General features: G+C 44.6%; 1 protein-coding gene across 1 annotated transcript in view; it reads right to left on the bottom strand.

Moving 5' to 3' along the window:
• LOC120055420 (receptor-type tyrosine-protein phosphatase F-like) overlaps nt 1–21,685 on the bottom strand; it is a 218,477-nt gene extending 196,792 nt beyond the window's left edge. Inside the window, exon 1 of the mRNA XM_039003282.1 lies at nt 21,313–21,685. Coding sequence (XP_038859210.1) covers nt 21,313–21,415 — 103 coding nt within the window. The 5' untranslated portion in view covers nt 21,416–21,685. The remainder of the gene's footprint in view (nt 1–21,312) is intronic.
• Nucleotides 21,686–24,056: the final 2,371 nt, after the last annotated feature.

The following is a 24,056-nucleotide window of genomic DNA, read 5'->3' as shown; positions in this document are numbered from 1 at the left end:
GGTAGCAGTATCATGATGTGGGGATGTTTTTCAGCGGCAGGGACTGGGAGACTAGTCAGGATCGAGGGAAAGTTGAACAGAGAAAAGTACAGAGAGATCCTTGATGAAAACCTGCTCCAGAGCGCTCAGGACCTGAGACTGGGGCGAAGGTTCACCTTCCAACAGGACAACGACCCTAAGCACACAGTCAAGACACCACAGGAGTGGCTTCGGGACAAGTCTCTGAATGTTCTTGATTGGCCCAACCAGAGCCCGGACTTGAACCCGATCGAACATCTCTGGAGAGACCTGAAAATAGCTGTGCAGCAACGTTCCCCATCCAACCTGACAGAACTTGAGGATCAGCAGAGAAGAATGGGAGAAACTCCCCAAATACAGGTGTGCCAAGCTTGTAGCATCATACCCAAGAAGACTATAGGCTGTAATTGCTGCTAAAGGTGCTTCAACAAAGTACTGAGTAAAGAGTCTGAATACTTATGTAAATGTAATATTTCAGTTATTCATTTTTAATACATTTGCAGAAATAAAATTGTAAAAACTGTTGCTTTGTCATTATGGGATATTGATGAGGGCATTTAAAAAAAAAATATATATATATATATATATATATATATATATATATATATATATATATATTAGAATAAGGCTGTAACGTAACAAAATGTGAAAAAATTCAAGAGGTTTGAATACTTTCTGAACCCACTGTATGTACAGTAGTATATCATCGGGATTTAATACGCTTAAGTGATTTCCAGTTAGCCAATCGCTGGGTTGGGCTCATCCATAGCCAATGCCTTCATAGCTAATGGGGTTGGAGGATTCATAGCTAATGGGGTTGGAGGATTCATAGCTAATGGGGTTGGAGGATTCATAACTAATGGGGTTGGATGATTCATAACTAATGGGGTTGGAGGATTCATAACTAACGGGGTTGGAGGATTCATAACTAACGGGGTTGGAGGATTCATAACTAACGGGGTTGGAGGATTCATAGCTAACGGGGTTGGAGGATTCATAACTAACGGGGTTGGAGGATTCATAACTAACGGGGTTGGAGGATTCATAGCTAACGGGGTTGGAGGATTCATAGCTAACGGGGTTGGAGGATTCATAGCTAACGGGGTTGGAGGATTCATAGCTAACGGGGTTGGAGGATTCATAGCTAACGGGGTTGGAGGATTCATAGCTAACGGGGTTGGAGGATTCATAGCTAACGGGGTTGGAGGATTCATAGCTAACGGGGTTGGAGGATTCATAGCTAACGGGGTTGGAGGATTCATAACTAACGGGGTTGGAGGATTCATAGCTAACGGGGTTGGAGGATTCATAGCTAATGGGGTTGGAGGATTCATAGCTAACGGGGTTGGAGGATTCATAGCTAACGGGGTTGGAGGATTCATAGCTAATGGGGTTGGAGGATTCATAGCTAATGGGGTTGGAGGAGTCATAACTAATGGGGTTGGAGGATTCATAGCTAATGGGGATGGAGGATTCATAGCTAATGGGGTTGGAGGATTCATAGCTAATGGGGTTGGAGGATTCATAGCTAATGGGGTTGGAGGATTCATAGCTAATGGGGTTGGAGGATTCATAGCTAATGGGGTTGGAGGATTCATAGCTAATGGGGTTGGAGGATTCATAAGCTAATGGGGTTGGAGGATTCATAACTAATGGGGTTGGAGGATTCATAGCTAATGGGGTTGGAGGATTCATAGCTAATGGGGTTGGAGGATTCATAGCTAATGGAGTTGGAGGATTCATAGCTAATGGGGTTGGAGGATTCATAACTAATGGGGTTGGAGGATTCATAACTAATGGGGTTGGAGGATTCATAGCTAATGGGGTTGGAGGATTCATAACTAATGGAGTTGGAGGATTCATAGCTAATGGAGTTGGAGGATTCATAGCTAATGGGGTTGGAGGATTCATAACTAATGGGGTTGGAGGATTCATAGCTAATGGGGTTGGAGGATTCATAGCTAATGGGGTTGGAGGATTCATAGCTAATGGGGTTGGCGGATTCATAGCTAATGGGGTTGGAGGATTCATAACTAATGGGGTTGGAGGATTCATAACTAATGGGGTTGGAGGATTCATAGCTAATGGGGTTGGAGGATTCATAGCTAATGGGGTTGGAGGATTCATAGCTAATGGGGTTGGAGGATTCATAGCTAATGGGGTTGGAGGATTCATAACTAATGGGGTTGGAGGATTCATAACTAATGGGGTTGGAGGATTCATAGCTAATGGGGTTGGAGGATTCATAGCTAACGGGGTTGGAGGATTCATAGCTAATGGGGTTGGAGGATTCATAGCTAATGTTATTAAAAACAGCCCCTTTGTTTAATGTACGTTATGTTGTGTAGATGAATGTTCCTTTGTGCTTAACGCTTGATGTTTGTTGCGTGTGAACAGACAGAGGCTTGCATCTCAAAAAGCACCCTATTCCCTATGTAGGGCAAAAGTAGTGCACTACCCCCATAGGGATCTGGTCAAAAGAAGTGCACTACATAGGGAATAGGGTGCGATTTGGGCCAGGCAGATGTTGTGGGATAATAGGAGGGTGAGTTGTATCATATGATACAGTACGTCTAGCCATGAGGTTATGGCATTACCACAGGCATCTCCACTGGCGCCCTCTGTGACTGTTCAAAGACCTGACTCATTTACCTACCTGTGTGTGTGTGTGTGTGTGTGTGTGTGTGTGTGTGTGTGTGTGTGTGTGTGTGTCTGACTAGCCAAGCCCTTCGAGACACAACAAAATAGTTATTATATGTTATAATAGCATCACCATAGCTCAGTGCAAATTAACAACACAAAGACAATGTGATTTGCTTGATCCATGTCCTGGCTAGATGTGTATGTTGTCTATCTAGTGTAATAGCTAGATGTTTATCTAGTGTAATAGCTAGATGTCTATGTTGTTTATCTAGTGTAATAGTTAGATGTGTATGTTGTCTATCTAGTGTAATAGCTAGATGTTTATCTAGTGTAATAGCTAGATGTCTATGTTGTTTATCTAGTGTAATAGTTAGATGTTTATCTAGTGTAATAGTTAGATGTCTATGTTGTTTATCTAGTGTAATAGTTAGATGTCTATGTTGTTTATCTAGTGTAATAGTTAGATGTCTATGTTGTTTATCTAGTGTAATAGTTAGATGTCTATGTTGTTTATCTAGTGTAATAGTTAGATGTCTATGTTGTTTATCTAGTGTAATAGTTAGATGTCTATGTTGTTTATCTAGTGTAATAGTTAGATGTTTATCTAGTGTAATAGTTAGATGTCTATGTTGTTTATCTAGTGTAATAGTTAGATGTCTATGTTGTTTATCTAGTGTAATAGTTAGATGTTTATCTAGTGTAATAGTTAGATGTCTATGTTGTTTATCTAGTGTAATAGTTAGATGTCTATGTTGTTTATCTAGTGTAATAGTTAGATGTCTATGTTGTTTATCTAGTGTAATAGTTAGATGTCTATGTTGTTTATCTAGTGTAATAGTTAGATGTTTATCTAGTGTAATAGTTAGATGTCTATGTTGTTTATCTAGTGTAATAGTTAGATGTCTATGTTGTTTATCTAGTGTAATAGTTAGATGTTTATCTAGTGTAATAGTTAGATGTCTATGTTGTTTATCTAGTGTAATAGCTAGATGTCTATGTTGTTTATCTAGTGTAATAGTTAGATGTTTATGTTGTTTATCTAGTGTAATAGTTAGATGTCTATGTTGTTTATCTAGTGTAATAGTTAGATGTTTATCTAGTGTAATAGTTAGATGTCTATGTTGTTTATCTAGTGTAATAGCTAGATGTCTATGTTGTTTATCTAGTGTAATAGTTAGATGTCTATGTTGTTTATCTAGTGTAATAGTTAGATGTCTATGTTGTTTATCTAGTGTAATAGTTAGATGTCTATGTTGTTTATCTAGTGTAATAGTTAGATGTCTATGTTGTTTATCTAGTGTAATAGTTAGATGTCTATGTTGTTTATCTAGTGTAATAGTTAGATGTCTATGTTGTTTATCTAGTGTAATAGTTAGATGTTTATCTAGTGTAATAGTTAGATGTCTATGTTGTTTATCTAGTGTAATAGTTAGATGTTTATCTAGTGTAATAGTTAGATGTCTATGTTGTTTATCTAGTGTAATAGTTAGATGTCTATGTTGTTTATCTAGTGTAATAGCTAGATGTCTATGTTGTTTATCTAGTGTAATAGTTAGATGTCTATGTTGTTTATCTAGTGTAATAGTTAGATGTCTATGTTGTTTATCTAGTGTAATAGTTAGATGTCTATGTTGTTTATCTAGTGTAATAGTTAGATGTCTATGTTGTTTATCTAGTGTAATAGTTAGATGTCTATGTTGTTTATCTAGTGTAATAGTTAGATGTCTATGTTGTTTATCTAGTGTAATAGTTAGATGTTTATCTAGTGTAATAGTTAGATGTCTATGTTGTTTATCTAGTGTAATAGTTAGATGTCTATGTTGTTTGTCTAGTGTAATAGTTAGATGTCTATGTTGTTTATCTAGTGTAATAGTTAGATGTTTATCTAGTGTAATAGTTAGATGTCTATGTTGTTTATCTAGTGTAATAGTTAGATGTTTATGTTGTTTATCTAGTGTAATAGTTAGATGTCTATGTTGTTTATCTAGTGTAATAGTTAGATGTCTATGTTGTTTGTCTAGTGTAATAGTTAGATGTCTATGTTGTTTATCTAGTGTAATAGTTAGATGTCTATGTTGTTTATCTAGTGTAATAGTTAGATGTTTATCTAGTGTAATAGTTAGATGTCTATGTTGTTTATCTAGTGTAATAGTTAGATGTCTATGTTGTTTATCTAGTGTAATAGTTAGATGTTTATCTAGTGTAATAGTTAGATGTCTATGTTGTTTATCTAGTGTAATAGTTAGATGTCTATGTTGTTTGTCTAGTGTAATAGTTAGATGTTTATCTAGTGTAATAGTTAGATGTCTATGTTGTTTATCTAGTGTAATAGTTAGATGTTTATCTAGTGTAATAGTTAGATGTCTATGTTGTTTATCTAGTGTAATAGTTAGATGTCTATGTTGTTTGTCTAGTGTAATAGTTAGATGTCTATGTTGTTTGTCTAGTGTAATAGTTAGATGTCTATGTTGTTTATCTAGTGTAATAGTTAGATGTTTATCTAGTGTAATAGTTAGATGTCTATGTTGTTTGTCTAGTGTAATAGTTAGATGTCTATGTTGTTTGTCTAGTGTAATAGTTAGATGTTTATCTAGTGTAATAGTTAGATGTCTATGTTGTTTATCTAGTGTAATAGTTAGATGTTTATGTTGTTTATCTAGTGTAATAGTTAGATGTCTATGTTGTTTATCTAGTGTAATAGTTAGATGTCTATGTTGTTTGTCTAGTGTAATAGTTAGATGTCTATGTTGTTTATCTAGTGTAATAGTTAGATGTCTATGTTGTTTATCTAGTGTAATAGTTAGATGTTTATCTAGTGTAATAGTTAGATGTCTATGTTGTTTATCTAGTGTAATAGTTAGATGTCTATGTTGTTTATCTAGTGTAATAGTTAGATGTTTATCTAGTGTAATAGTTAGATGTCTATGTTGTTTATCTAGTGTAATAGTTAGATGTCTATGTTGTTTGTCTAGTGTAATAGTTAGATGTTTATCTAGTGTAATAGTTAGATGTCTATGTTGTTTATCTAGTGTAATAGTTAGATGTTTATCTAGTGTAATAGTTAGATGTGTATGTTGTTTATCTAGTGTAATAGTTAGATGTTTATCTAGTGTAATAGTTAGATGTCTATGTTGTTTATCTAGTGTAATAGTTAGATGTTTATGTTGTTTGTCTAGTGTAATAGTTAGATGTCTATGTTGTTTGTCTAGTGTAATAGTTAGATGTTTATCTAGTGTAATAGTTAGATGTCTATGTTGTTTGTCTAGTGTAATAGTTAGATGTTTATCTAGTGTAATAGTTAGATGTCTATGTTGTTTGTCTAGTGTAATAGTTAGATGTTTATCTAGTGTAATAGTTAGATGTCTATGTTGTTTATCTAGTGTAATAGTTAGATGTTTATCTAGTGTAATAGTTAGATGTGTATGTTGTTTATCTAGTGTAATAGTTAGATGTTTATGTTGTTTATCTAGTGTAATAGTTAGATGTCTATGTTGTTTATCTAGTGTAATAGTTAGATGTCTATGTTGTTTATCTAGTGTAATAGTTAGATGTCTATGTTGTTTATCTAGTGTAATAGTTAGATGTTTATCTAGTGTAATAGTTAGATGTGTATGTTGTTTATCTAGTGTAATAGTTAGATGTCTATGTTGTTTATCTAGTGTAATAGTTAGATGTCTATGTTGTTTATCTAGTGTAATAGTTAGATGTTTATCTAGTGTAATAGTTAGATGTCTATGTTGTTTATCTAGTGTAATAGTTAGATGTCTATGTTGTTTATCTAGTTGAATAACTCCTAGACGGAAGCACAATGGGGTGGTTGGTTGGAGTCACATCACTGTCACCAGGGCAATTCCCTGAACATGACTCAGACACGGAGGCTAAAACAACAAGTAGGCTAATAGATGTGCAATGGATGTGAAGAAATCAAAATATTCAAAGCCAAATGCTTCTAATGCTGTGATATTACACTATACAGAAGACAAGGTCCTGAGAGGAAATGTAATCATTCAAATGCCAACCAAGTTATGGAATAAATCTAGAGATACAGTCCTGAGGCTACACACTCTTAATTTGTTCATTTACAATCGCTCATTAACATTCATCAGGAGAAATTGAGCTTGCATTAATTTCTTTGTCATTTTACGAAAACAGCGAAAGAACAGCATCACACACCGACAAGTGAAGGAATATGTCAACAACGAGACACTCAGATGCAAAAGAAGAAACGCTTGTGTGACTTGACCTGTGAATATGTATGGTCCTACGCTCTTAGGGGGAAAAAAAGGTGTTATCTATACTGAACAAAAATATAAATGCAAAAAAAGTGTTGGTCCCATGTTTCATGAGCTAGAAATAAAATATGCGAGACATTTTCCATACACACAAAAAGCTTATTTTGCTCAAATGTTGTGCACAAATTTGTTTATATCCCTGTTAGTGAGTATTTCTCCTTTGCCAAGATAATCCATCCACCTGACAGGTGTGGCATATCAAGAAGCTGATTAAACAGCATGCTCATTACACAGGTGCACCTTGTGCTGGGGGTCAATAAAAGGCCACTCTAAAATGTGCAGTTTTGTCACAACACAATGCCACAGATGGCTCAAGTTTAGCGGGAGAGTGAAATTGGCTTGCTGACTGTAGGAAGCTCCAACAGAGTTGTTGCCAGCGAATTTAATGTTAATTTCTCTAATTTGGCAGTACGTCCAACCGGCCTCAGACCACGTGTAACCACGCCAGCCCAGGACCTCCACATCTGGTTCTTTTCCTGCGGAATAGTCTGGGGGGCGCCAAACTATTTTTCATCTTAGGTCTTCTGAGATCTCTTTTGTTCGAGGCATGGTTCACATCAGGCAATGCTTCTTGTGAATAGAAAACTCAAATTTTGTGAGTGTTTTTTTTATCGGGCAGGGCAGCTCTAACCAACATCTCCAATCTCGTCTCATTGATTGGACTCCAGGTGAGCTGACTCCTGACGCCAATTAGCTTTTGGAGAAGTAATTAGCCTAGGGGTTCACATACTTTTTCCCACCCTAAACTGTGAATGTTTACACGGTGTGTTCAATAAAGACATGAAAATGTATCATTGTTTGTGTATTATTAGTTTAAGCAGACTGTGTTTGTCTATTGTTGTGACATAGATGAAGATCAGATCAAATGTTATGACCAATTTATGCAGAAATCCAGGTAGTTCCAAAGGGTTCACATACTTTTTCTTGCCACTGTATACGCTGACTCAGTGAGTGAGTTTATAAGGAAGTGCATTGTAGATGTTGTACCCACTGTGACTATTAAAACCTACCCTAACCAGAAGAGGGGAGAGGGGGAGGAGGGAGAGTGGATATGGAGAGGAGGGAGAGTGGATATGGAGAGGAGGGAGAGTGGATATGGAGAGGAGGGAGAGTGGAGAGAGGGTGAAGGGAGAGTGGAGTGGGGGAGGAGGGAGAGTTGTGCAGGGAGGAGGGAGAAGGGAGAGGGGGAGGAGGGGGAGTTGAGCGGGGAGGTTGGAGAGGTGTAGAGAAACGGAGGGGTGTAGACCGATGGAGGGTGGTATGGAGGGATGGAGAAGAGGGGTAGAGGGGTAGAGAGATGACGGGGGGCTTTGTTAAAGGGGTCTGGCTAAAGGGCAGCCGTCACCTTAGTTTGGACCCTCTCATTGACTGCAGAGTTTGGGGGAAAGGCTAAGTACTCCCTGGGGGACGGGAGAGAGAGTGTACACAAACAACAAGCGTGCTTTTAAAATGGGCAAAAAACACACATTTCTTTCCACAGGACCGTGGGGTGAGACAGTGATGCAGCATAAGACCCACCCTTTGGCAAAATTGGCGAGGGCACTAGAACAGTCTGCAGCACCGGGCCTCACCCTACTAGAATCTGAAGTCAAATGTCTACTGATGAGTTCTGTCATGCTATCCAGGTTTGTACCCAAACAGTTCGAGCTACTTTTAAAAATCCACCTTTCAAGAAATACGTCTCTCACTGTTGCCGCCTGTTATAGACCCCCCTCAGCCCCTAGCTGTGCCCTAGACACCATATGTGAATTAATTGCCCCCCCATCTATCTTCAGAGTTCGTACTGTTAGGTGACCTAAACTGGGATATGCTTAACACCCCGGCCATCCTACAATCTAAACTAGATACCCTCAATCTCACACAAATTATCAAGGAACCTACCAGGCTCAACCCTAAATCGATAAACACGGGCACCCTCAGATATCATCCTGACCAACTTGCCCTCTAAATACACCTCTGCTGTCTTCAACCAGGATCTCAGCGATCACTGCTTCATTGCCTGCGTCCGTAATGGGTCAGTGGTCAAACGACCACCCCTCATCACAGTCAAACGCTCCCTAAAACACTTCAGCGAGCAGGCCTTTCTAATCTACCTCATCCCGTCAGTAGAGGATGCCTGGTTGCTCTTTAAAAGTGCTTTCCTCACCATCTTAAATAAGCATTCCCCATTCAAAAAATGTAGAACTAAGAACAGATATAGCCTTTGGTTCACCCCAGACTTGACTGCCCTTGACCAGCACAAAACATCCTGTGGCGTCCTGCATGAGCATCGAATAGCCCCCCCGATATGCAACTTTTCAGGGAAGTTAGGAACCAATATACACAGGCAGTTAGGAAAGCTACGGCTAGCTTTATCAAACAGAAATTTGCATCCTGTAGCACTAATTCCAAAAAGTTCTGTGACACTGTAAAGTCCATGGAGAATAAGAGCACCTCCTCCCAGCTGCCCACTGCACTGAGGCTAGGAAAGACTGTCACCACCAAAAATCTACGATAATCGAGAATTTCAATAAGCATTTTTATACGGCTGGCCATGCTTTCCACCTGGCTACCCCTACCCAGGTCAACAGCTCTGCACCCCCCACAGCAACTTGCCCAAGCCTCCCCCATTTCTCCATCACCCAAATCCAGATAGCTGATGTTCTGAAAGAGCTACAAAATCTGGACCCCTACAAATCAGCTGGGCTAGAGAATCTGGACCCTCTCTTTCTAAAATTAACCGCCGCAATTGTTGCAACCCCTCTTGTAGAATGAGGCAGGAGAGAGGTAGGGGGAGGCAGGAGAGATGTAGAATGAGGCAGGAGAGAGGTAGGGGGAGGCAGGAGAGAGGTAGGGGGATGCAGGAGAGAGGTAGGGGGAGGCAGGAGAGAGGTAGGGGGAGGCAGGAGAGATGTAGGGGGAGGCAGGAGAGAGGTAGGGGGAGGCAGGAGAGATGTAGAATGAGGCAGGAGAGATGTAGGGGGAGGCAGGAGAGAGGTAGGGGGATGCAGGAGAGAGGTAGGGGGAGGCAGGAGAGAGGTAGGGGGAGGCAGGAGAGAGGTAGGGGGATGCAGGAGAGAGGTAGGGGGAGGCAGGAGAGAGGTAGGGGGAGGCAGGAGAGATGTAGGGGGAGGCAGGAGAGAGGTAGGGGGAGGCAGGAGAGATGTAGAATGAGGCAGGAGAGAGGTAGGGGGAGGCAGGAGAGATGTAGAATGAGGCAGGAGAGAGGTAGGGGGAGGCAGGAGAGATGTAGAATGAGGCAGGAGAGAGGTAGGGGGAGGCAGGAGAGATGTAGAATGAGGCAGGAGAGAGGTAGGGGGAGGCAGGAGAGATGTAGAATGAGGCAGGAGAGAGGTAGGGGGAGAAGGGTGTTCAGGATAGAGGGTTAGTGAGGGGACAGGGTGGGTAGCACCAGTGAGGGAGCCGACCCTGGCTCCTTTAGGGGTTACGTCATGATTATCCATCAGAGTGAGGGAGCGCCTGTCCCCGTCTGTCCGCCCCCAATTACCATATCATTTTAATTTGCCTATTCTAGATTAGCCCGCCTTAAGAGACATCCCTCTCCTGAGACCCCCTGCCATTGTTCTAACATTCAGCTTCCAACACACACACACACACACACACACACAGCCCCCCTGTCCCAAGGTGTGGATAGTTTAAACTCTCCCTGGCCCAGAGGTTGGCGACTGTAGGGACACATGAACCAACAAACTAAAAGTATGCCTCTACTGTGTGTGTGTGTGTGTGTGTGTGTGTGTGTGTGTGTGTGTGTGTGTGTGTGTGTGTGTGTGTGTGTGTGTGTGTGTGTGTGTGTGTGTGTGTGCAGTACAGTATAGTCCCAGTACAGCTCAGGTAACAGTAGCTTCCATCCACATAAAATGTTCCTCACCGCAGGCTATTTGCTGTGTAATTAATGTTGTGTAATTTGTTGATTATTAATGTTGTGTAATTTGTTGTGTAATTACCTCAGAGGATGCCCCTAGAACAACTATAGACTCTAGTCTCTCTGTCTCTGGGACTACCTGGTCTATCCACAGGGCTGGGACTACCTGGTCTATCCACAGGGCTGAGACTACCTGGTCTATCCACAGGGCTGGGACTACCTGGTCTCTCCACAGGGCGGAGACTACCTGGTCTCTCCACAGGGCTGGGACTACCTGGTCTATCCACAGGGCTGGGACTACCTGGTCTATCCACAGGGCTGAGACTACCTGGTCTATCCACAGGGCTGAGACTACCTGGTCTATCCACAGGGCTGGGACTACCTGGTCTATCCACAGGGCTGAGACTACCTGGTCTATCCACAGGGCTGGGACTACCTGGTCTATCCACAGGGATGAGACTACCTGGTCTCTCCACAGGGCTGGGACTACCTGGTCTATCCACAGGGCTGAGACTACCTGGTCTATCCACAGGGCTGAGACTACCTGGTCTATCCACAGGGCTGAGACTACCTGGTCTATCCACAGGGCTGAGACTACCTGGTCTATCCACAGGGCTGAGACTACCTGGTCTATCCACAGGGCTGAGACTACCTGGTGTCTATCCACAGGGCTGAGACTACCTGGTCTCTCCACAGGGCTGAGACTACCTGGTCTATCCACAGGGCTGAGACTACCTGGTGTCTCCACAGGGCTGAGACTACCTGGTCTCTCCACAGGGCTGAGAATACCTGGTCTATCCACAGGGCTGAGACTACCTGGTTACACGAGAGCTAGCTGAATTCATCCTGAGAAAACGCGTAAATGGACTATGTTTAAACTTCTTCTCACCAGGGGTAGAGCGATATGAATAATCCACCAGGTTAGATTGACTGACAGTCTGTCCCAAGTAGTGCACTAAATAGGGAATAGGGTGTCATTTGGGACACATTGAGTCATTGTGAGGAAGAGGACTGAGAGAACCTTTAATACTTAAATATTAAAGCAGTCAAGAAGACCTTAAATATTTTAAACCTCATATCATTCAAGGCAAATGTACCCCCCCTGGCTAAAGCCAAAGTTCAACCTCTGTGATAGGAGAGAATATGAGAGAGAATGTCGAGTCATGACAAATGTCCAAAATATATTCAGATGAACTAAAAGTAAGAAACCTACATTTATTCTAGAAATGTGTGTCTCCAAAGCTTTGGACAAGCATATGGCCCAGAGCAGTGGTTCCTGAACTGTTTATAGTCCCGTACCCCTTCAAAACGGGGCTGTCAAGGTATATTTCCCTTCACATGGACATTTTTCTTGCTGTTTTATTTGCAGTGAAATGATTCAATCGATTGCTGTCATTAGATGTGGTCTTCCAACTGCTTTCCATAGCTTGAGGAAACATGTTTTATTTCTGCTATAGCCTACTCCTGATGGAAAGCTGCTGTTGTGTGTAGGCCTAGGTGTGTGTCGAAACGGGATACTAGTTTCGTCATGTGTTTTGTTCCCCCTCGTGACCTGTGCAGATTCACAACTATAAAACAATGGCTGGATCCTCTACACCAGTGGTTTCCAAACTGTTTATAGTCCCGTACCCCTTCAAACATTCAACCTCCAGCTGTACCCCCTCTAGCACCAGGGTCAGCGCACTCTACAATGTCGTTTTTTGCCATCATTGTAAGCCTGCCACACACACACACTATACGATACATTTATTAAACATAAGAATGAGTGTGAGTTTTTGTCACAACCCGGCTCGTGGGAAGTGACAAAGAGCTCTTATAGGACCAGGGCATAAATAATAATATAATAATAATCAATATTTTTGCTCTTTATTTAACCATCTTACATATAAAACTTTATTTGTTAATCTAAAATGGTGAATAACTCACGACAGGTTAATGAGAAGGGTGTGCTTGAAAGGATGCACGTAACTCTGCAATGTTGGGTTGTATTGGAGAGAGTCTCAGTCTTAAATCATTTCCCACACACAGTCTGTGCCTGTATTTAGTTTTCATGCTAGTGAGGGCCGAGAATCCACACTCACATAGGTACGTGGTTGCAAAGGGCATCAGTGTCTTAACAGCACGATTTGCCAAGGCAGGATACTCTGAGCGCAGCCCAATCCAGAAATCTGGCAGTGGCTTCTGATTAAATTACATTTTCACACAACCGCTTGATGCAATTTCGATGATGCTCTCTTGTTCAGATACCGGTAAGTGGACTGGAGGCGGGGCATGAAAGGGATAACGAATCCAGTTGTTTGTGTCGTCCGTTTCGGGAAAGTACCTGCGTAATTGCGCACCCAACTCACTTAGGTGCTTCGCTATATCACATTTGACTTTGTCCGTAAGCTTGAGTTCATTTGCACACAAATAAATCATACAATGATGGAAGGACCTGTGTGTTGTCCTTGTTAATGCAGACAGAGAAGAGCTCCAACTTCTTAATCATAGCCTCAATTTTGTCCCGCACATTGAATAAAGTTGCGGAGAGTTCCTGTATTCCTAGATTCAGATCATTCAGGTGAGAAAAAACATCACCCAGATAGGCCAGTCGTGTGAGAAACTCGTCATCATGCAAGCGGTCAGACAAGTACTTTTGCACATAACACACTGTGGCTGAGGAAAGGCACTACTCCCAATATAAGTGAAGCCCAAATCAATGTAGTTCTCATAACATTCACACCTCTTCGACGGTCCAACGTCCCTGTCCGTTCGGTGCTTTCCCGGGTAAGGGGGTTAGTATCTCTTCTGCTGCATCAGATTCACAACTGTCAGTGTCCATGCCAGCTGGGCTAACACATGTAGAATTACTGATGCTAGCATTGTATGTGCTCGTGGAAGCAGAATAACTTGTGTCTTCGACAGGTGCAGGTGTAGTACTGCTGGTAGTAGCAGTACTACCAGTAGAGCTGGTATGTGTCTCTATGGACGCAGGCCTTACTTTTATTTAACCATTAATACATTTTCTGGCAAACGGAATGAGCAGCAGCTATGTTTGGCTACATACGGACCGGTAGTGGAATTCCCGCGAGAGAGTAACGGTTAATGTGATTGGATGTTAATTATTTGACGAGGCTTCCTGTATTTGACATTGTGTTGTTATTTCACTGAACACTAGATGGTTACATTTTATTATTGACAGTGAAACGAGGCTACTCAGGCGAGAAGAAAACCTCACCCAAATGTATATCCCTGTTGGAAAATATAAATGGACTGTTTGAAAATGTGAAGAACACCTGGCCTAGAGAACACGCCTCCATTTCCCACATCTCAATGTGTAGGCTTGACTACCTACTGTTACACAGAGACGTGAACTGAGACAGGTCAGATCCCTTCAGACATTTCTCTCCGTTCCCTGTAAGAAGGATGTTGGTTGGTGTGGTTGAGTGAGGAGGGTTTGGGTGGTGCCTCCTTCCTCCTCTCTCTGCCTTGCTATCGAACGGACTAATTCAACTATTCATCTCCCATCGTTAACCTCGGACGACCCTCCTCCCTCCTATACTCCCCCTCTCCTCCCTGACGATGCCATGACATTGCTGCTCTGCCACGTGAAAGGCTTCCTCTCTCTCTCTGTTATTTGGCCACTCTTATCCCCCCCGTCTTTCTCCATCACTCTCTCTCTCTGTTGCTTCACTCCCATAAGCCCCCCACCTCCCTCTCCATCCCTCTCTTCCCCTGTCTCTGTGGTCCTGGCTGGGATAGTCCCCTGTCTCTGTTGTCCTGGCTGGGTTGGTCCCCTGTCTCTGTTGTCCTGGCTGGGTTGGTCCCCTGTCTCTGTTGTCCTGGCTGGGATGGTCCCCTGTCTGTTGTCCTGGCTGGGTTGGTCCCCTGTCTCTGTTGTCCTGGCTGGGATGGTCCCCTGTCTCTGTTGTCCTGGCTGGGTTGGTCCCCTGTCGGTTGTCCTGGCTGGGATGGTCCCCTGTCTCTGTTGTCCTGGCTGGGATGGTCCCCTGTCTCTGTTGTCCTGGCTGGGATGGTCCCCTGTCTCTGTTGTCCTGGCTGGGATGGTCCCCTGTCTCTGTTGTCCTGGCTGGGTTGGTCCCCTGTCTCTGTTGTCCTGGCTGGGTTGGTCCCCTGTCTCTGTTGTCCTGGCTGGGTTGGTCACCTGTCTCTGTTGTCCTGGCTGGGATGGTCCCCTGTCTCTGTTGTCCTGGCTGGGATGGTCCCCTGTCTCTGTTGTCCTGGCTGGGATGGTCCCCTGTCTCTGTTGTCCTGGCTGGGTTGGTCCCCTGTCTCTGTTGTCCTGGCTGGGTTGGTCCCCTGTCTCTGTTGTCCTGGCTGGGTTGGTCCCCTGTCTCTGTTGTCCTGGCTGGGATAGTCCCCTGTCTCTGTGGTCCTGGCTGGGATAGTCCCCTGTCTCTGTTGTCCTGGCTGGGTTGGTATCCTGTCTCTGTTGTCCTGGCTGGGTTGGTATCCTGTCTCTGTTGTCCTGGCTGGGATGGTCCCCTGTCTCTGTTGTCCTGGCTGGGTTGGTCCCCTGTCTCTGTTGTCCTGGCTGGGTTGGTCCCCTGTCTCTGTTGTCCTGGCTGGGTTGGTCCCCTGTCTCTGTTGTCCTGGCTGGGATGGTCCCCTGTCTCTGTTGTCCTGGCTGGGATGGTCTAGGGGACCACAGCTGTGGATTACCAGTATCAGGTTGCTCTCCAAGTGTCTCTCCATGCTGGATGTGGTTACTTTTAATTAAAATAAATCAATTTCCATCCCCGTCAATTTTCGCTGGGTGACCATATGGACACTTAAAAAAAACACAATCCAATTTCCATCCAGCCGCCCACCCACTCCACTCCCTTATTCTCGACCCTTCTGTTCCCCTGCACTCATGTCTGGACAAACAATGGCTAACCTGTTTACAGATTTCTACCCCAGATCTTAACTACACATCAGTTTACAGACTACTACGACTGAGCCATCCAGAAACCCCCTTTAACACGTCAGTTTACAGACTACTACGACTGAGCCATCCAGAAACCCCCTTTAACACGTCAGTTTACAGACTACTACGACTGAGCCACCCAGAAACCCCCTTTAACACATCAGTTTACAGACTACTACGACTGAGCCATCCAGAAACCCCCTTTAACACGTCAGTTTACAGACTACTACGACTGAGCCATCCAGAAACCCCCTTTAACACGTCAGTTTACAGACTACTACGACTGAGCCATCCAGAAACCCCCTTTAACACGTCAGTTTACAGACTACTACGACTGAGCCATCCAGAAACCCCCTTTAACACGTCAGTTTACAGACTACTACGACTGAGCCATCCAGAAACCCCCTTTAACACGTCAGTTTACAGACTACTACGACTGAGCCATCCAGAAACCCCCTTTAACACGTCAGTTTACAGACTACTACGACTGAGCCATCCAGAAACCCCCTTTAACACGTCAGTTTACGGACTAATACGACTGAGCCATCCAGAAACCCCCTTTAACACGTCAGTTTACAGACTAATACGACTGAGCCATCCAGAAACCCCCTTTAACACATCAGTTTACAGACTACTACGGCTGAGCCATCCAGAAACCCCCTTTAACACGTCAGTTTACAGACTACTATGACTGAGCCATCCAGAAACCCCCTTTAACACGTCAGTTTACAGACTACTACGACTGAGCCATCCAGAAACCCCCTTTAACAGAGAAAAGATACATGTTCTCTTTCTGAGGCGTTTAGTGTTGAACTGCGTGTAGCTACGCCATTAACAGCCAATTACATGGCTATTAGCTACGCATATACTATTTATGGATCATTCACCTTTTCTTTTTGTTGTTGAATGGACTAAGGAGTCTTCTTGAAACAGCAGGCTAGGAGAGTGACTTGGAGTTAGTAATTCTAACCGTTTACATGAAGTCAACTTGTACATTTTAGCAGAGATCCTACTCGTATCCATAGCGACTAATAATCATAGTAAAACATATTTTACATCCCAGAGTGATGCCTTATGACACATATATTTCGCCAGTCTGTTTATGCCATCATGCCACTCTTTGTCACTCCTTTCCATGTTTGGCATGGTAGGGACTTAGCAGAAACTGATCTGGGATCAGGCTAGTACAATAACAGGTATGCAGGGACTTGACATGATAGCAGGAACTGATCTGGGATCAGGCTAGTACAATAACAGGCAGGCAGGGACTTGACATGATAGCAGGAACTGATCTGGGATCAGGCTAGTACAATAACAGGCAGGCAGGGACTTGACATGATAGCAGGAACTGATCTGGGATCAGGCTAGTACAATAACAGGCAGGCAGGGACATGACATGATAGCAGGAACTGATCTGGGATCAGGCTAGTACAATAACAGGCAGGAGCACTAAGAGAGGCTCAGTGGTCTTGACTGTCATGAAAGGGACACTACAGATGTCTCAGATTGAAACAAAAGTAAAAAGTAAAAAGTTACATTAAAAGTACCAAAGGTTTTCCCACCATGAAATAAGTCAAAATGAAATAAAGAGACGAACCATTTATATTTAAGGGATGATGTATAGACAAGGTGGGTTTTGTTCTGTGTGACTTTGAGTATGACCTTGTTGGTAAAGGAGTGGTGGTCTATTGTGCTGTATAGAGACCCGGGTTGATTACAGTGTGTTCCCTAGGGATCAACGGGGCCCGGGTTGATTACAGTGCATTCCCTAGGGATCAACGGGGGGCGTCTGAGGTCACCACTCAGGATTGATTGCCCTGTCCCGTCTGTACAGGACGGGGTTAAATGCTCACATGAGACTAATGATGTCACAATGCCTCATACGGCCCCTAGATTCTGGAACACTGGGTGGGAGGGATTCTATTGGTCTACTGCCAATAATGGATCTTACAAAACAGGTGGAATGGTTTGGCTACTAAAATGGCTGGAAATCCCAGAAATCTCACTAAATTGAAAAGCAACATGCATTTGAAAACAACGCTTCCCTTTTGTTTTCACTTCCCTCTCCCAATGTGAAAAGGAACTTTATCTAGTCTCATCTGTCTCCAACAACAAACGACAATTTGGTGCAGGCAGCTATGAATCTACATCATCGTTATGCAAAATGTCTCAGATGTAAATGTAGGTTCCTTATATCACTATGTAGAGAAGCAGCCTGAGGTCTGACAGGCTGGGATAGATATCTGCCTTGTGTAGCTGGCTGTTTTGAATATGACCCAGACAACTGTCTCCTGCTGTCCTTAACTACCAGCCCATTGTAGAGAGAGGCTCAGTGACTGTCTAACTACCAGCCCATTGTAGAGAGAGGCTCAGTGACTGTCTAACTACCAGCCCATTGTAGAGAGAGGCTCAGTGACTGTCTAACTACCAGCCCATTGTAGAGAGAGGCTCAGTGACTGTCTAACTACCAGCCCATTGTAGAGAGAGGCTCAGTGACTGTCTAACTACCAGCCCATTGTAGAGAGAGGCTCAGTGACTGTCCTTAACTACCAGCCCATTGTAGAGAGAGGCTCAGTGACTGTCCTTAACTACCAGCCCATTGTAGAGAGAGGCTCAGTGACTGTCCTTAACTACCAGCCCATTGTAGAGAGAGGCTCAGTGACTGTCTAACTACCAGCCCATTGTAGAGAGAGGCTCAGTGACTGTCTAACTACCAGCCCATTGTAGAGAGAGGCTCAGTGACTGTCTAACTACCAGCCCATTGTAGAGAGAGGCTCAGTGACTGTCTAACTACCAGCAAATTGTAGAGAGAGGCTCAGTGACTGTCCTTAACTACCAGCCCATTGTAGAGAGAGGCTCAGTGACTGTCCTTAACTACCAGCCCATCGTAGAGAGAGGCTCAGTGACTGTCTAACTACCAGCCCATTGTAGAGAGAGGCTCAGTGACTGTCCTTAACTACCAGCCCATTGTAGAGAGAGGCTCAGTGACTGTCTAACTACCAGCCCATTGTAGAGAGAGGCTCAGTGACTGTCCTTAACTACCAGCCCATTGTAGAGAGAGGCTCAGTGACTGTCCTTAACTACCAGCCCATTGTAGAGAGAGGCTCAGTGACTGTCCTTAACTACCAGCCCATTGTAGAGAGAGGCTCAGTGACTGTCTAACTACCAGCCCATTGTAGAGAGAGGCTCAGTGACTGTCTGATCAGAAGACGAGGTTTCCAGTTGGTCACGACACAGAGACTGTCTTTGTGTGAGAATTTAAAGGCTCCACTGGGTCGTTTTACCTGGTAATGATCTGATTACTGGAGTTTGTTAGGCAGCAGAACAGAGGGGACCAGCTTTAGAAGAGGTCTGTCTGTCTGTCTGTCTGTCTGTCTGTCTGTCTGTCTGTCTGTCTGCCTGCCTGTCTGCCTGTCTGTCTGTCTGGGCCTATAGAGAGGTCAGGCTTAAACACAGTACAGAAAGGACTTCAGAGTAGCATATGAATCATGATAAGATGAAAGCATCCTCCTCTGATTAATAGCATTACTGTAGTTAGGGAGCAGGGGAGAACAGGGAGGACCAGCTACTTACTTACTTTCTGTCTGTCTGTCTGTCTGTCTGTCTGTCTGTCTGTCTGTCTGTCTGTCTGTCTGTCTGTCTGTCTGTCTGTCTGTCTGTCTGTCTGTCTGTGCCTATAGAGGGGTAAGGCTTACACAGTAGAGAGAAGAGCAGAGGACCACACAGCTAGATAGAAGCGACCACATCAGATAGGCTAATTAACAGGAAAATAATATTACAGTCAATTGTCTATCTTTGTTTCTGTTCTGACTAACGCTGAGTTGAATTTATTTACCACTCAAACATTACATAACCACTTCATTCATCCTATATGTCGGAGGGTCAGAGGTGAAAAAAGGGTCTGAAATGACTCATCTCTACATTATTGTGGAGGAAATGGAATCCTTGACGTATTGCATGCTGTCAGCATTCTAGAGTACATTAGTAGAGAATAGAACATGTTCCCGTAGGTCACTAATACACTGACACGTGTTCAGATCTGAGGCTAAAGGTCACACAGCGAGTGGCGGGGAAGGTTGGAACGTGGGATAGAAAATGAGTGTGTGTGTGCCCGCGCGCGCGTGTGTGATCTAATTGAATTACAGTGACCCTGTGACAGCGCTGTAGTTCAGGTTATGTGCCGAATTAATTTTGGTCCTTGACCCCTCCTCTTCTGTAGGACATCTCTCCACACTCGACAACCCCGGGGGTCACACAGACTCCCAGGAGCCCCAGAACCTAGCGACAGCGACACATCTCGAAGAGAGCACTTCTCCAGACCCCTATCTTCATTAAGATAGACAGCAGGGTACTGAGGTCACACACACACACACACAAACACACACACACACACAAACACACCATGTACTGTTTCTAGAATATTCTACAGGACACCAGCAGTGCATTTAGAAAGCAGCGGAGTATGGTGCTACCAGAATCCACCTGGGAGACCAAGTGGACTGGACCAGTACACGGTTTGCCTTCCCACGTCACTTTATACACAGAAGATCTCCGCTGAACAGAATCACATGGTTTGATCCGTCTCTATGTGACCACCGATGACACCAGAACAAAGTTAACTACAAATTCATAACTTGCCAATGTCTTTGCAATTGATATAAACGATCGACGTATAAAAAGACCCTTCAAATGAAAGCCGAGATGACTGCATTAAAATATAAAACAGTCTATATCTCTATTTTAATCATATTGAATTACATTTAATGTTCAATCCATTTGAGTTGTGGCTCCTGTCTGTAATTTCTCTCGATATATTTCATGACTTGTAGCTTAACGTGCGCAATGATTTGCCAAATTGTAGGTGGTAATATCTCTCTAGGATCTGATCCGTCATCAGTATTGTGAAATAATTATAATGTTGAGGTCAGATTTGAATGGAGAAAACTGATCCGAGAGCAGCTTTTCTTTACGATCCTATCAGTGTTGACACCCGCTCCAACGACGCCCTTAGCGACCGCTCTCACTGCGTGGTGTTTTTGGGTAACGCACGTTACATCTTGGGCCGTTGTAGGAAAGACGCCTGGTTAAAACACTCGCAAGACTAAGTTCCAGCGCCATCGGGACAAATGGGCCCTGGAGTGGCATGTACGGAGTTAAATTAAGCAGCAAATTGCACAGCGTGAGCAGTGTCTCCTTAAGCAAACAAACAAACAAACAAAGCTAGAGCGCAAATTAATATTCACCTATGCAGTTTAAATGTACTGTAATAGTGTACTTCTATGAGACTGACGGAACAAATTACACAATGAACTACAAGTTGTAGTCTATTTGGTCCCTCAATCGGTATAAAATCTAAAGAAACATACAGCTTTGTTAATGTATTATAATATATGCCATTTAGTAAACGCTTTTATCCAAAACAACTTCAAGTACAGGTAGTGTGTTTTAGTAAGTGCCTCCAACAGGAATCAAACCCACAGACTTAGTGTTTCTAACACCATGCAACACAGGTATGGCTGTATTCTGGCATGATCCTAGGGTATAGTTCAAAAGCATGTTTTTAGTCAAACATAAAGTGCAGTACTTACTGTCAGCCTGAGAGGAGAGCACCAGGCAACTGAGTAGCAGCAGGAGGGATGGCACCGCCCCTCTGGGCAGGAGGGGAACTGCAGGGTGAATGTTAGGCACCATGATGGTCCAGGTTGGCACAGCGACTCCTCCTCGCTCCCCTCAACGAAGACACAAAGCGACTCCTCCTCGCTCTCCTCAACGAAGACACAAAGCGACTCCTCCTCGCTCCTCTCAACGAAGACACAAAGCGACTCCTCCTCGCTCCTCTCAACGAAGACACAAAGCGACTCCTCCTCGCTCCTCTCAACGAAGACACAAAGCGACTCCTCCTCGCTCCTCTCAACGAAGACACAAAGCGACTCCTCCTCGCTCCTCTCAACGAAGACACAGACACCTGGGAGGAGACAGAGAGAAGACAGGACGTTAGTGTTTTCATTCAAACACTTAATTTGATCTGAACTGAACTGATCTGACGGAAGTCAACAGCAACAACATCTGCAAAATGCTGGTACAAAAGCCAGACAAGAAAAAAGTGTAGCTTGGATCCATCAAAGACACAATCGGTAACAACACTATCCAGACTATATAAAACCAGATACCTCAGCATTAGTAGTTTCCTAAACCTTAGAAACATAACAATCAACAGAGAATCGTGGGGAGATAAGAAAACGAACCCCTCCTTGACGGGCAATAACTACTCCTCTAACCCATCCTTGATGGGCGATAACTACCTCTCCAACCCCTCCTTGATGGGCGATAGCTACCTCTCTAACCCCTCCTTGACGGGCGATAGCTGCCCCTCTAACCCCTCCTTGACGGACGATAGCTACCTCTCTAACCCCTCCTTGACGGGCGATAGCTACCTCTCTAACCCCTCCTTGATGGGCGATAGCTACCCCTCTAACCCCTCCTTGACGGGCGATAGCTATCTCTCTAACCCCTCCTTGACGGGCGATAGCTACCTCTCTAACCCCTCATTGACGGGCGATAACTAATCCTCTAACCCATCCTTGACGGGCGATAGCTACCTCTCCAACCCCTCCTTGATGGGCGATAACTACCTCTCTAACCCCTCCTTGACGGGCGATAACTACCTCTCTAACCCCTCCTTGACGGGCGATAACTACTCCTCCAACCCCTCCTTGATGGGCGATAACTACTCCTCCAACCCCTCCTTGATGGGCGATAGCTACCTCTCTAACCCCTCCTTGACGGGCGATAGCTACTCCTCTAACCCCTCCTTGACGGGCGATAGCTACCTCTCCAACCCCTCCTTGACGGGCGATAGCTACCTCTCTAACCCCTCATTGACGGACGATAGCTACCTCTCTAACCCCTCCTTGATGGGCGATAACTACTCCTCTAACCCCTCCTTGATGGGCGATAGCTACCTCTCCAACGCCTCCTTGATGGGCGATAACTACTCCTCTAACCCCTCCTTGATGGGCGATAGCTACCTCTCCAACCCCTCCTTGACGGGCGATAGCTACCTCTCTAACCCCTCCTTGACGGACGATAGCTACCTCTCTAACCCCTCCTTGATGGGCGATAGCTACCTCTCCAACCCCTCCTTGATGGGCGATAACTACTCCTCTAACCCCTCCTTGATGGGCAATAGCTACCTCTCCAACCCCTCCTTGACGGGCGATAGCTACCTCTCTAACCCCTCCTTGACGGACGATAGCTACCTCTCTAACCCCTCCTTGATGGGCGATAGCTACCTCTCCAACCCCTCCTTGACGGGCGATAGCTACCTCTCTAACCCCTCCTTGACGGACGATAGCTACCTCTCTAACCCCTCCTTGATGGGCGATAGCTACCTCTCTAACCCCTCCTTGACGGGCGATAGCTACCTCTCTAACCCCTCCTTGATGGGCGATAGCTACCCCTCTAACCCCTCCTTGACGGGCGATAGCTATCTCTCTAACCCCTCCTTGACGGGCGATAGCTACCTCTCTAACCCCTCATTGACGGGCGATAACTAATCCTCTAACCCATCCTTGACGGGCGATAGCTACCTCTCCAACCCCTCCTTGATGGGCGATAACTACCTCTCTAACCCCTCCTTGACGGGCGATAACTACCTCTCTAACCCCTCCTTGACGGGCGATAACTACTCCTCCAACCCCTCCTTGATGGGCGATAACTACTCCTCTAACCCCTCCTTGATGGGCGATAGCTACCTCTCTAACCCCTCCTTGACGGGCGATAGCTACCTCTCTAACCCCTCATTGACGGGCGATAGCTACCTCTCCAACCCCTCCTTGACGGGCGATAGCTACCTCTCTAACCCCTCATTGACGGACGATAGCTACCTCTCTAACCCCTCCTTGATGGGCGATAACTACTCCTCTAACCCCTCCTTGATGGGCGATAGCTACCTCTCCAACGCCTCCTTGATGGGCGATAACTACTCCTCTAACCCCTCCTTGATGGGCGATAGCTACCTCTCCAACCCCTCCTTGACGGGCGATAGCTACCTCTCTAACCCCTCCTTGACGGACGATAGCTACCTCTCTAACCCCTCCTTGATGGGCGATAGCTACCTCTCCAACCCCTCCTTGATGGGCGATAGCTACCTCTCCAACCCCTCCTTGATGGGCGATAGCTACCTCTCCAACCCCTCCTTGACGGGCGATAGCTACCTCTCTAACCCCTCCTTGACGGACGATAGCTACCTCTCTAACCCCTCCTTGATGGGCGATAGCTACCTCTCCAACCCCTCCTTGACGGGCGATAGCTACCTCTCTAACCCCTCCTT

The sequence above is a fragment of the Salvelinus namaycush genome, chromosome 11 (genome assembly GCF_016432855.1).
Source record: "Salvelinus namaycush isolate Seneca chromosome 11, SaNama_1.0, whole genome shotgun sequence".
Classification (NCBI taxonomy): domain Eukaryota; kingdom Metazoa; phylum Chordata; class Actinopteri; order Salmoniformes; family Salmonidae; genus Salvelinus; species Salvelinus namaycush.
This window is presented reverse-complemented; position numbering and strand designations above follow the sequence as displayed.